Source organism: Polypterus senegalus, chromosome 13 (genome assembly GCF_016835505.1).
Source record: "Polypterus senegalus isolate Bchr_013 chromosome 13, ASM1683550v1, whole genome shotgun sequence".
NCBI lineage: Eukaryota > Metazoa > Chordata > Cladistia > Polypteriformes > Polypteridae > Polypterus > Polypterus senegalus.
The window spans coordinates 70,107,433-70,120,755 of NC_053166.1; the positions used below are offsets into that span (position 1 = coordinate 70,107,433).

Here is a 13,323-nt window from a genome sequence, read left to right on the forward strand (position 1 = left end):
AATTATTGAATACTTTTTTTTAACAATGTCATATATTGAAAAATAGCAGAAATTTAAAAAATGCAATTACATTCATTGTTACACTACTGTACATTAAATAAATGCTTTTTAAGAGCACTTTATAATGTCTTGTGGTTAAAAATGTCACCAAATAGACTTATGGCTCAATAGCATTCATAGACAGCAGAGTTCAGTTCAAGTGAGGTAAAAATGACATTGATTGATGTTCTACTGTTAGTTTTGGAGGATCAACAACTAATTGTAGTTTGAATTTCTTACATATAACATTTATGAAAGTATCATCCAATGGAGAATTAAAATTTCATTTAAAGTCTCAAGGTAAAATTTGCTGGCTGCTTTAGACCATGTTAGAGAGCAGGTCTGAAGCTTTGCTGATAAATTAGAGAATTACAGAAATATTTAATCATCGTGATCTGCAGATGATATAGCTGTGAGGTTGTTTTCAGTGAACTGTAAATACGGAGTACATAAGTGTTTACTCTATGCTTACACAGAAATGCTAATTCTTCAAGCCCTTTCCTCTTGAGGCTGATTTATACTTCTGCATCTGGCCTACACTATAGCCTGGTGTTTTCAAAAATGTGACTATGTATTATGTTGACATGGACCCTATGCAGACCACAATGACTCTGCCATGTTTGGCAACTACAGATTTCCTGAAATGCATTTCCATTATTTTAAACATGGAGCAGATCGAGGAAAGCCATGTTGAAGAAGTTAGGAAACAAACACATTTACTGTATATGATACTTCATCATAACTCTGTGTTATAATTGTGTGAAATATCAGTTAATATCAGTTTGGAAGTCAATAAATGTATAAAAAAAGTGGAAAAATGTAACAGACAAATGTTTGCCTAAAGAAGAAATTGTATTGCATGTGGAGCAAGCTTGCATTTTATGCAGTTTTTGTTCGTGGCTGGCACCACACGTGAAGCTCAGCAAAATGGAGTCAAGACACTGCCAAATGGCATTTAGGCAAGTGCCTACAGCGCGGCATGATGCCCATCTATATACTACTTTATAGCCTACATGATAGGCTTGACGCAGAAGCATAAATTTAACCTTTACATTCATTTCTAGATAAATGATTTTCTGTGTCTTCTTTCTTTTTTTATGGTTAACCTATCTCAAGCAGCAGGAGAAGCAAGCTGGTACACCTCTCCTGTCATTTGACTAATTTGTATTAAAGACCCTTTTTGCCATCATGAGCAAGTGTCAGACAAGTTAAAGAGAAAATATATAAAATATATAAAAGTTTGAGTAGCCTCTTGAGTGTTACGAACTTTGAGACTAGTTCATAATCAAAGTAGATGCTTTTTGCATTACTGTATATGTGAATACACCTTATTAAAAAAGAAAAAAAATTGGTTAACCTGTGCTGGATTTTCTCTGCTTTGATTGTATGGGCTTAGATTCTGCACGGTGATACAATGTTCTTCATTCCAATAACTCCAGAGCCACTGATTGACATCAAGAAATCGCTTGCATTCTGATTTTCTGCTGCATCTATAGAGTTTAAAAGAATCACAGTTACACCAGAGAGTCAATTTATTGTCTCACAAAATTCTTTTAAGTATTTAAAAAGCAGATGACAAGAAATTCAAACATTTGTATTTTGAATACAGTGGAACCTCGGGTCACGACCATAATTCGTTCCAAAACTCTGGTACCAACCCGATTTTGTCGTGACCCGAAGTAATTTCCCCCATAGGATTGTATGTAAATACAATTAATCCGTTCTGGACCGTACAAGCTGTATGCAAATCTACTTTTTTTAAAGATTTTTAAGCACAAAAATAGTTAATTATACCATAGAATGCACAGCGTAACAGTAAACTAAATGTAAAAACATTGAATAACACTGAGAAAACCTTGAACAGAGAAAACTAACCTTGCAGTTTCTTTAAAAACAAGCCCGGTGCATTCTTTAACTGTCTTCTCACGCTCACTCTCTCTTGCTCGCTCTCTTGTGCTCTCTCTCACTGCACAGGGAATGCACAGGGAGAGACTGAACACATGCGGGAATCATCGGCACATACGAACCGGAAGGGAAACTGCCTTGTTCATCACCCGAGTGTGTGGTTATGAACAGATACAAAAGTTTGGTGAACTTTTTGGTCGTAACCCGATTTGTACGTGGTCCGAGACGTTCGTGACCCGAGGTTACACTGTATCTTCAAAGTTCACAAAATTCAGTTATTTCTGTAGTCTTCATGTTTATTACTCACTAGCAAAATACCCGCACATCGCAGCGGCTAAGTACTGCCTTAAAATTTTTATTAAGAAGAAAATTAAACCTTTTTAAACTGAGGGAAAATATACCAATAATTATTTGTTAAGGATCTCTTTGTATACCACATTGTCAGTTCAGCCTTCCAGTTGTAATATGACCAAGCTGTGCGCTGAGCTTACTCTTGAGCATGCAACGTACAGTTGGCCATGTGAAAAGTAATTTTGTCTCAAATCTCACAGCTTGGATTGCTGCTGTCATAATCGATTTGAGTTTCATGGTTTGTTTCAATTACGACAGTATTTGCAGGACTTGTGTTGAAGTGACATTCGGCATCTGTCAAGCGTTGTAAGCATACAACCTGTTTCATTAACAACTTCACATCCAGCTTTTGAGAGTTTAAACATTCATAAACATCAAAGTGTCCACTACTGAAATCGTCACCTGTCAATCTAAGATGTTTACGAGGCATTGGCGGTTGTCGAAATGTGTAAAATATTTGGCCATTTCGGTACACTTGAAAGCGACAACCGAACAATTTAGCGGCAGCCATCAACTCACATGCAGAAGCATAGGTGAAGGGCTTAAGCATTTCACTCTTATAGTGCTCCTGTGTAGTATAATTATATCCTGTACCGTCATCAGTCCACACCTTGAAACTGTCTCAGTCATTCAATACATAAGACACAATGTTCCTCCGGATAGCAAGAGTGAGCCTGATATGGCCGTGCAATATGTAACAAAAAGAATGGAAAAGGCAGGTGCCATCTCCGGGCATGGAAAACACTCTGTAAGTGACAGTTCTTTGATCGATGGTGATCAACTCGATAGACATGTTAATGGGGGTACGGTTGGAACGATAAAGGAAATGGGTACCTGAACAATGTAAAGCAAGTCTAAAATACCTACACAATAACTATAATCGTAATAAATGAACAATAAAACAGCGGAGAAGCCATGGATTAAATAAAAAGGCTGTAGTTATCAGCAGGGAGATGTGAATCCCGTGGCGAAGCAAGGAAGGGAATGTAGAGACCGGAGCGACGGACGGCCTTATATTGGCAGGCAGCCAACAACGTGGGAGGCGTTGGGATGGGGGACCTAACACCACATCACATGTTGACCAAGCTGTAGGCTATGGACGTATATATGTGCGTAAGTAGGATTCAGTTAGCGTTGGGTACCCGCGTACCAAATTTCTTGAAGATGGGCCCATAAGTAACAAAGTTACTTAAAGTTCAATATGGCGGCTGACAGTGGCGTCATACCACTGAAATAAGTACGTACATTGGTTTTGGTTAGCGCAGGGAAGCCGCCTACCAAATTTCGTGAAGATGGGGCCATAAATAAGAAAGTTCAACATGGCGGACATTGTCAACCGTTATGCATAGAATTTCAAAATGAAACCTGCTTAACTTTTGTAAGTAAGCTGTAAAGAATAAGCCAAATTTCAGCCTTCTACCTACATGGGAAGTTGGAGAATTAGTGATGAGTCAGTGAGTGAGTCAGTCAGTGAGGGCTTTGCCTTTTATTAGTATAGATTTAAACACTGGCTAGAAATTGCAAAAAATCAAGGTGAAATCGAGAGACTCTACATGTAAACAGATGTTTTATATAACAAGTTTGACTTTTTCCCAAAAAAGAGAGATAAACTATGTGCAGAGCAGAATTTTGAGATAAATATTGTGCAGAGATATCTCAAGGACACAAGCATCATTTTCTGTCATAATCTAATGGTTAACACTCAATGTGGATAGTAATTAAATAAATGCACTCACAAACATATTTCTGAAACAGATTACCACAGAAACATTAAACTTATGAATAGTCAAGAGACTACTAAAGTACGGAGATGGATAAACTGTCTGTAGAAGAGGCTGCATTTCTGAAGAAGCCACAATGCACAGAACAAAGTTATTTGGGGTTGAGAAAGGGGTAAGGGTCTGAGAGGAAATTGGGCACTCATTAAGTCACACTTAAAAAAAATCCAAAACACACACAACCTTTAACATTAAAAAAAGCCTTGGAGCCAAGATATTTCATCAATCATACAGTGAACACATATATCCCCAACTAGAATCTTCCTGATAAAAAAGGGTAGAATTACCTCCCTTCAAGGACACACCAGCCACAAAAAGGATCTTGAGATTCTAGACATGAGGTACAGTTTGCATACTGACCACAGGATGACACAGGTACATTTATCACCTGGAAATGAAACAAAACATTCACATTAAAAAATACATACACTTATACAGTAAATGACAAAATAAATCTAGTCTCATGCATACTTATTTGGGCTCATTTATACTTCACGCTCAGAAGGCGTACGCGCCCGCATTCATGACTGCCACACGTTCCCAGCATTCATTTGATGTGTCCTTTGAGCAGGTCCTCAGAAATTAATGCTGCGTGTGCGCAACTTGCAGTACCAGCAAAAAGTCGGGGGGCGCAGAGTGCTAAAAGTTGGAATGTGACGTCAGAAAATCAGTTTACTATTTACATGTGACAGAAAACCGCATTGCGGATACAAGATCGGTGTGCGCTCTTCGATGTTTGATGAATGGTTCGATGGGGTGAAGCAAAATGCCGACATACAGATGTATTTGTGGTGTTTTTATATTCAAGCGTCGCATACTCCCGATCGTAATGACAAAATACATTTTAAAAGTCTGACATACTGTCTTCTGTGCCTTTTTTTTTCTCGGGCTTCCTCCGGTCCCGACAGCAGTGGATCACCAGCAATAGATCACCACACTGAGCACATTAAATGTATGATATTCCAACTCTCTGCACATTTAGAATCCTCAGATTTATACTTGATATCACTTTCATGATGAAATGCATTAAAGTATGTACAGTATGTTACATTTTACAGATAAATCGGTAATGTCGTTTAAATAATGAATACTGTTAATAATTACATACATGGGGGTGACACAGTGGCGGAGCGTTAGTGCTGCTGTCTTGCAGGGGAGTCACGTCACTGATATTCCCTGCCTGGAGTTTACATGTTTTCCGGCTGGGTTTCCTCAGTGTACTCCAGTTTCCTTCCAAAGATATGGAGATTTGGTTACACTAAAATGACGCTAGTGTATGTGAGTGTTTGTATTCACCTTGCGATGAGCTGATGCTTTGTCCAAGGATTGTTTCTGCCTCGTGCCCAAAGCCAGCTGAAATGGACAAATCCCTGGACTAATGGATTTAATCATTAAACATCCTTTTCAGAGATATTCCTGTAAGGTGTCATCGGAAGTTAATGAGGTGATCCAGGCAATTCACAACACAGCGAAGCCGAACCTGTTCTCACTGTGATAATATCTTGCACTGCCACCTGGTGGATACTTTCAGATTTACGTAAAGTAAGTGCATAAGTATAAGCAGTACAATGCTTGTGTAGCAGGAGCGTCCAGTGCAGCATGTGCCGCGTCGCGTGAAATATAACCCCGGCCTTACAGTTAAGTAATGGAGAGATTTTCTTAATCTTGTTTACATAAAGAAAAAAATTATGCTCATCTTACATAATTCATTTTTGAAAGTAAATATTGCTTTTCACATACTATCTACCTAGCATAAAAATGGCATAGTCCAGCGTCCTGTGTTCTAATTAAAATCTTTTATTTAATGATATTGTATTACTATTACTGTATTATTATTATTCAGTAAATAAAGTTTTATTTTATATCTCCAATAGTATGTGACTTATACTGAAAGTAATAAATATTTAATTGTGTTCATTTAGAAATTAGCAAGAAATAAACTCTGGTATACTACTATATGTTGCAAACTACTAAAAAATACTAACCAGTATTGTGCAAATAGACATTACACCTAACAATGATCCATGGTAGTATTTGGGAATATTAATCTAGACAAGGAATTTATGAGTATTTATTGGATTTTTTTAAGCTGTCATCTCACTAACTATTAAGACAATAAGGAAACAAATAAGGAAAACATATACCCTGTCTTCTACTGAACTATTTATATCTTCACTTAAGGATAAATATTTTAATTGTAAATCTTATTCAGATTTGCTGTTGACAAGCTAAAGGTATTCTATGTAGTCACTGGGAATTAAAATTCTGTAATTACTGCATAGGGTTTTTATATAAAAAGGCAACTTAACTAACAACAGGGCAAAAAGGACAATTAAAACAACAGCAATAGCTACAGTACTGAATTTCCATTTATTAAACCATTCATCATGTCCACTACAATTTTTTTGAGGGGGTTTCAAAGACCAATAAGTACAAAAGTAATAACCTTCTCAAACCCACCTAATCCAATTCAAGTCCATAACAAATAAAAGCCAATCCTGGCAACACTGGGCACAAGGCATAAAAGAGTGTTAAACTGGACGCTAGTCCATTGTAGGGCCAACTGAGTCACATACCCACCCTTACACTTGAACTAATCTGGAATTATCAATAAATGTAACCATCCATACATCCATTATCCAACCCGCTATATCCTAACTACAGGGTCATGGAGGTCTGCTGGAGCCAATCCCAGCCTGCACAGGGCGCAAGGCACGAAACAAACCCCGGGCAGGGCACCAGCCCACCACAGGGCGTGCACACACAAACACCCACACACACACCAAGCACACACTAGGTACAATTTAGGATTGCCAATGCACCTAACCTGCATGAATTTAATGAAGCAGAAGAAAATCATAGACCCAGCAAAAACGTCCAAACTCTAAATGGACAAAAACTAGATACAGTGTCCAGGATTCAAACCCTGGAATCTGGATCCATTAAGCAGCAGCCCTAAACACTGTGCTGTTGTGCCATAATGTCATAGTATATTAAGGTATTCTGAGATGTGATTATTGCTAGCTGAAAACCACAAGAAAGAGTTTTGTCAAAAAAAGGACACTCAGGAAAATATCTTTGAGAAATTGTTTGAAAAATAATAATTAGAAATTTACCTTGTTTGAAGTCATCACATATATTTGGTCCTGATTAACATTCAACAGTAAATCAGAGCTGACTGGAGAGTCTGCATCTAGTATTTCACTACTGTACACTTGACCTTCATTAAGTGACTTCAGAAATACCTTAAAAATCACAACAGAAAATTTATAATTAAGTCATATGCTCTGGATTAACAAACATTCAAACTGCAGTCATCCATTACTTGTTTCACTACTTTAGGAATTACCTTGTGGAGCTGTCCTTTGGCGTCTCCCAAGAAAATAATGGTTTGGTTAACCTCTGATACTGAAGCAACAGCTGAGAGTTGAGTTTCCATAATCACAGCCGGAACTGCCTCTACTGACATCCGACTTGCAATTGGACTTGGAGTGTGTTCATCCCCACATTTGTATTCAAATGGCGAATTCTACAACAAATAGTTATTAAGCACATCTGTCTTACAGTTTATACACTTTACAGTACATTTAAGCAATTCACATCTATTAAAATGGAAAAATCACATTCAGTTAGGTCAAATTATTTAGTGTAATAAATTTGGACTAGCAAAATAATATGGAGGCAATTTTTCTCAGTGATCTGTCAAGATTAAATTGGACAAACATATATATCTAAAGGACAATGACAAATTGTCAAATGCTCAATTATTTTTAACCTAAATTCAATTACTATTTTATGCAAACCTAAGCATAACAGACAGTGATTATACAAATCATAAAAAATCACTAAACAAGGAATATTTATAGAGTTTGTATATTTAACATATTAGTGCTGACAACACAGTAAAGAGTAGTGGTTGGTTTACAGCGCTTTTCACTCAGGTTAAATTTCTGCCTGAAAGCATCCTTCATTGGACCTCACATGCACATTAGTTTCATCTTGGAACTGAAGTTTCCTCTCTTGGTCAAATGACATGCCATCAAGTTGACTGGGATCTCAAAATCTCCTCAAGTATGTAATGGAGGTGTATGTATACACTGCAAAAGATTGGTGCTGCAACAAATATATGTTCCTGCCTCATGCTGTTTCTTGCTGGGTTATGTTTCAGCACATAATCAGTGTGAACTGAATAGATGGAATGAACCTGGAGATTTTCTTGAAATTAAGAAGGTCAAGATCTTTACTGTTTAAAACTGTTATGTTTGAGGCCAGAAAATTGGCTCAGAGGCTGGTGCTACTGACTCACAGCTTCATGGGCCTGGCCTCCAATTCCAATCCAAAAAAGGTCTGTCTAGAGATTGTGCAGTCTTCCCATGTCTGCATAAAGTTTCTCCATGTACTTCAATTTCCTCAAAAATCCCAGAAATATTTGTGGGTAGTCTAAACAGATCCCATTCAAAGGAAAAGGACGATTCAGGAATTATATCATAATCCCAATTAGATGGCACTAAAAATATGCATTCAATTGCTTCTTAGCCTAAAGTATGGTTATAGTTTGGAAAGAGATAATGGTAAAATGACACAGCCATAAAATGCAACTCTTGCAAATGTATATTTAAGCATGTAATAGCTATAGAATGTGATATTGCATATATACTTTTGAGGAAACAATCAAGTGTGTAAGGTAGCTATCTATATTTATTGTTCTTCCACTCCCTACAGCACAGAATTCTGTTCATGGCATTCATTTAAAGAAACTTGTGTCACTGTTATTTTTAAAATTTATCTTGATGATAAAGTGTGTCACCAACTACATCCAATTATATAAAACCTACCATGTCTACTGTATATATAAATGCTAATGTTAAATGAATGCCAAGAATAGATTACCAAACAGTAAACAAGGGTAGGAGAAACAGTAATTTAGATTATAGCTGTCATCCTCTGAATTGACTGCTTGTATAATTATACATGTACAGCATTTTGTGCTTGGCTTAAATTTATAAATGGTTAATTTTTATATATTTACCAGTAATTGCATACTGCACGATAATGTGCACTGTATACACAGGTTTCATACTCTCTCTGTACATTTAGCATTCATTTGCTCAGAGGTTGATGCGCTTGCTGCTTCCTGAGCAGCTCTTCTTTTCTCCACCCTAGAGGCCTGCTTCTTCTCTTCTTTCATTGGCATCTTTTCACGTTAAAATTGATTAAGTCAGTGTTTGTGTTGCAATTACTTAGTACGTTTTCTTTAATTTTTCACTTAAGCTGGCACTTAAATCTTCAATCTGCCTCAAGAATGATTTAAGATATGAAGAGGTAGGGGAAGTAATGGCGAAGGTGGTAGGGCTGAGAACGGCGCCCATAAGCATGCGCCGCATGGCCGCTGCCTAGAGTTGATTCTACAATAAAATAAAATAAAAAGAAGAATAGCCATGGAGGTCAATCATCACCCCGAAAGCGGATTTGTAAGCTACAGGTGATTTAAAATCCTGGACAGACAAACGGACAGTCACAGTAGCATATTATATATTAAGATTATATTTATATATTTTTCAGTGGTGTGTGGCTAATTATTCCGTGCTGACTGAAATTCAAAGTACTATCTGGCATACTTTCCCTTTTTTTATTTTTTATATCATTTCTCATCTTATCTTTAGTTTAGTAGTATGACTGGTACTAAAAAGATACACAGTTCATATATAGACTATACCAGTAGCATTCAAGGGTATTTGTACCTTGCTGTTCCTAGGCTGCTGGGTATCAAAAAGAAATGATTAAGAACTCAAAAATCTTAAAAAAGCAAGTGCATTAAAATGCGGGAAAATACCCAGTGATTTAATAAGTGTATGTATTTTAAAAGCAGTTATAGCCACAAGTATCTGTCTTTACTCTTTTACTCTTTTCAATTGAAATTCCAGAAAATGAGCTGCAGGAAGCTGTTAAATAACAGAAGATCAGGACTGTCATCTAATTAAGAAACTAATGGGAAAAAAAGAAAATTCCCCTGGTAAGTGTTACTGACTCACAGTTCTAGGAGGGGCTGTTGGAATCATAGGCTGGTAAAAGTCAGGGTGAAGTATGCATGGCCTTTCCATGTCCACTTTATTTTTTGCACATTTGGGATTCAATGTGCCAGGTTTACTGACTACATTAAAATTTACTAGGTAGTAAAGGTAGAGTTTACTAGGTAGTGTAGAGTGTATGTGTGTCTGTGTGTGTGTATATAAGCCTTTCAATACTACAGTGCCATGACAAGGTTTAGTGACTGCCTCGTGTCCAATGCTGCCAAAAATGTTTCTCACCCAAGGACTTTAAACTCGAATTAACTGTTTAGAAACCAGGTTGCACAAAAAGCAGGAGCAAAAGCCTGCAGCTCTGTAGCTTATGACTAGCATTGGCAAGACAGATAATACTGTATATAAAAAGAAGACAACAACTAATCGGTACCACTTTAACTCATTTGTGTTTTCTCTAAAGAAGATGGCTAAGTAGAATATTTAAAAAGAAGGGATGCATCCAAGAATTTCTAATGCATTGTTCTTCATAAAACATTTTGGTAGTACTGTCAGAAAATGAATGGCCAAAAACTAGGAATTTTTGATGGAACCGAATGAGAGGAATGATATTTAAAGAAACAGCAAATTCTATTAACCTCAGAAATAAGGAAAATGGTTGGAATAGAAGCTTGCAACTGTTGTAGCCCTACAGAAACAAGGCTTGGCATTCCTAAAACAGGAGGCAATTATAGGCAATATAATGCATTTTTAATTAGTCAATTAACATTTGAAGCATGGCACAATACTGACCTGAACTTAAGAAGGCACTAAATACAGGAAAGAAAACTTTGTAGTAGCAGTGCTGTATTGCATCATGTCTTGTCCTCTAGATGTCACCCTTGCACAAAAATATCAAAAACATATTGTCCTTTCCTGGAGGGCTAAGGTTAAACTACAGAAGCTGTAAAACATAACTTACTCCAAGGAGATCATGCGCAACTGTTCAGCATTTACTTTCTATGTACTGAGAGAAACATGTATCAGTTATGATCTGATTAAATGAAGATGCAGCCTTTTTGGTTATTATCTTATGTACTTTATCTGAGAAATTGAAAATTACATAGTCAATTGTGGATAGATGCTGGGGCAAGAGAATTTTGCAAGGCTTTGATTTTTTAAATACAGATATAAATTTATTTGCCCAGTGAGTTTTTTTATGGTTTATCTAACATTTATAGAAAGCGTGTATTTTTGTATTTTTTATCCTCACATCAAATAAGTTTACTTCTGAACTTAAAGGAAAAAAAGAGCCCCACTAAAATAGCAGCCCCAAATTATTTTCATCATTGGCAAATGTTCTTAGAAAAATAATACTGCTTATTATTGCTGTAAGTTATTGAAGTGAAATCTTCTACCTTATTGTCATTATTTTTTCTGTAAATTATTTCTTTCTAAGTGAAACAGTGCTGTATTCCTTAACACTGCACTAACTGTGAAAACCTCACAATCTTAATTTAAGTATTACCAGAAAGTGTGGTATGGCAAGGTGGCATAGGAACTCTGGTTTAAAATCGAGGCAAATGCACTGAATGTGTGATGTTATCATATTTGGCCATATTACAGCATTAAAGCAGATGCAAGTGTGTGTTACCGTTGAACAGACTGTACGAAGATGGGTTCAGCCTTCACCCAATACTTTCACAATAGGCCTTAACTCCCTAGTCTACCAAGTTACAACTAGCGTTAAAAATAGATGCACAGGTAAATAATTATGCAGTATCTGTTTATCATCATTATCACCATCAGTGGTTTACTGGTCATCTTCTGGGTATGTCCATATCTGTTGTCCCCAAGATCCTTTTCCTCCACTCTTCACTGTCCTGGGTTCTCCTTTCAGGTAAGACTTTTACAAACCATCTCACAACACCTCACCTCTAATGACATCTTTGCCCCCACTCTTGGTCTCATATCTTCCAAAACCATGCTGTTATGCCTTATGTTCACCCAATCATTCTCTGCTCTTTCTTCCATATGTCTGAACCACCATGGTCTGTTTCTCCACTACAAAATACCGATCACCTCCACACCAAGTCTTTCTCTTAACATGGAATGTCTCTTCTCATCTCCAGCTTTGCTTCACACTTTGCATTCATCTGCCAAGTCCCCCAAAGAGATTCACGCAGCTTTGATAAATTTTACCCTTCAATGCAAAACAGACTGCTTTAAAAGTAAGAAAGCTGATGGACGTGGTTACCAGTGAAGTGTGAGAAGGATTGTCATAACATCTCTTTCATGCCAATGATCTTGTTTTGATTGCCAAAAATGAAGTGGAGGTGAAGGAGAAGATACTGAAATGGAGAGCTAATCTGTAAGCAAAACGTGTCAAGGTAAATGTGGGGAGGGGGAAATGGCGATAGGTGATGACATGGAGAGGTGGATGCATGACAATGCACTGTTTGTGCTAAAGATAGAGAAATTCAATCCAATATATGTTTGTTTCCCACAAGCAGATGCATAAAAGATGTAGTGTTATTGTAATTTGCAGGTGTAGAAAGTGTGCAAGAGAGGTGAAGAATGCTGATGTAGTAAGTATACATTTTGATCTTGGTAATAGAGTTGTTTATGAGAAAACAAAGAAGCTATGATACTTAGGTGACATGTAGTTAACGAGATAGAAGGAATTTATTGGGGGAGGGGGATCTCTGGGAACCTTAAAGGATGATGCAAAAAAAGTTGTTGGTAAGAAACAAAAAAAAAAAGTATGAATAGAATGGAAGACATTCGAATCAAAAGGCAGGAAAAATAATGATTATGAGCAGTTATGCTTGGCAGAGCATTGTACAATATTTTAAATTGTTTATACAGGTTGAAAAAGCAAAGCTCTTCTTCACCAGAATGAGAAATTTGTTATGTATTATCAGCGCATAATGAAATAAAACATCGTCAGTACCTTTACTTCTCATCTTTAAAGGGACTGTTCGCTCAAGAAGAAGATAAAAAGTAGTACTGGCAATATCTACAATGCCAATAATCAGCATGTATTGTACTTGTATAAACGCAAAATCAAAGCACCACTGTGTTTTGTGATCTATTAGTGAAGCTTCTTAAACAAAAACAACCTTCTTCACACTGCTCAACAACCAGCTTTAAATATATTCATTTAGTTATTTTTTTTCAGTAAAACAGTAAAATTTCATCATGACCTTTCAAAAACATGACAGACAATACTATTAAACTAAAACATGGTG

At 36.7% G+C, this 13,323-nt stretch overlaps 1 protein-coding gene across 3 annotated transcripts in view; it reads right to left on the reverse strand.

Moving 5' to 3' along the window:
• The window catches only part of plxnb3 (plexin B3), a 260,187-nt gene that overhangs the window by 110,962 nt on the left and 135,902 nt on the right, over nucleotides 1-13,323 (reverse strand). For all 3 annotated transcript variants that reach the window (XM_039776222.1, XM_039776221.1, XM_039776223.1), the window contains exons 3-6: nucleotides 7,423-7,602; nucleotides 7,190-7,318; nucleotides 4,361-4,461; nucleotides 1,397-1,529 (exon numbers count right to left, since the gene is read on the reverse strand). In XM_039776222.1, the coding sequence (XP_039632156.1) occupies nucleotides 1,397-1,529; nucleotides 4,361-4,461; nucleotides 7,190-7,318; nucleotides 7,423-7,602 (543 nt within the window). The remainder of the gene's footprint in view (nucleotides 1-1,396; nucleotides 1,530-4,360; nucleotides 4,462-7,189; nucleotides 7,319-7,422; nucleotides 7,603-13,323) is intronic.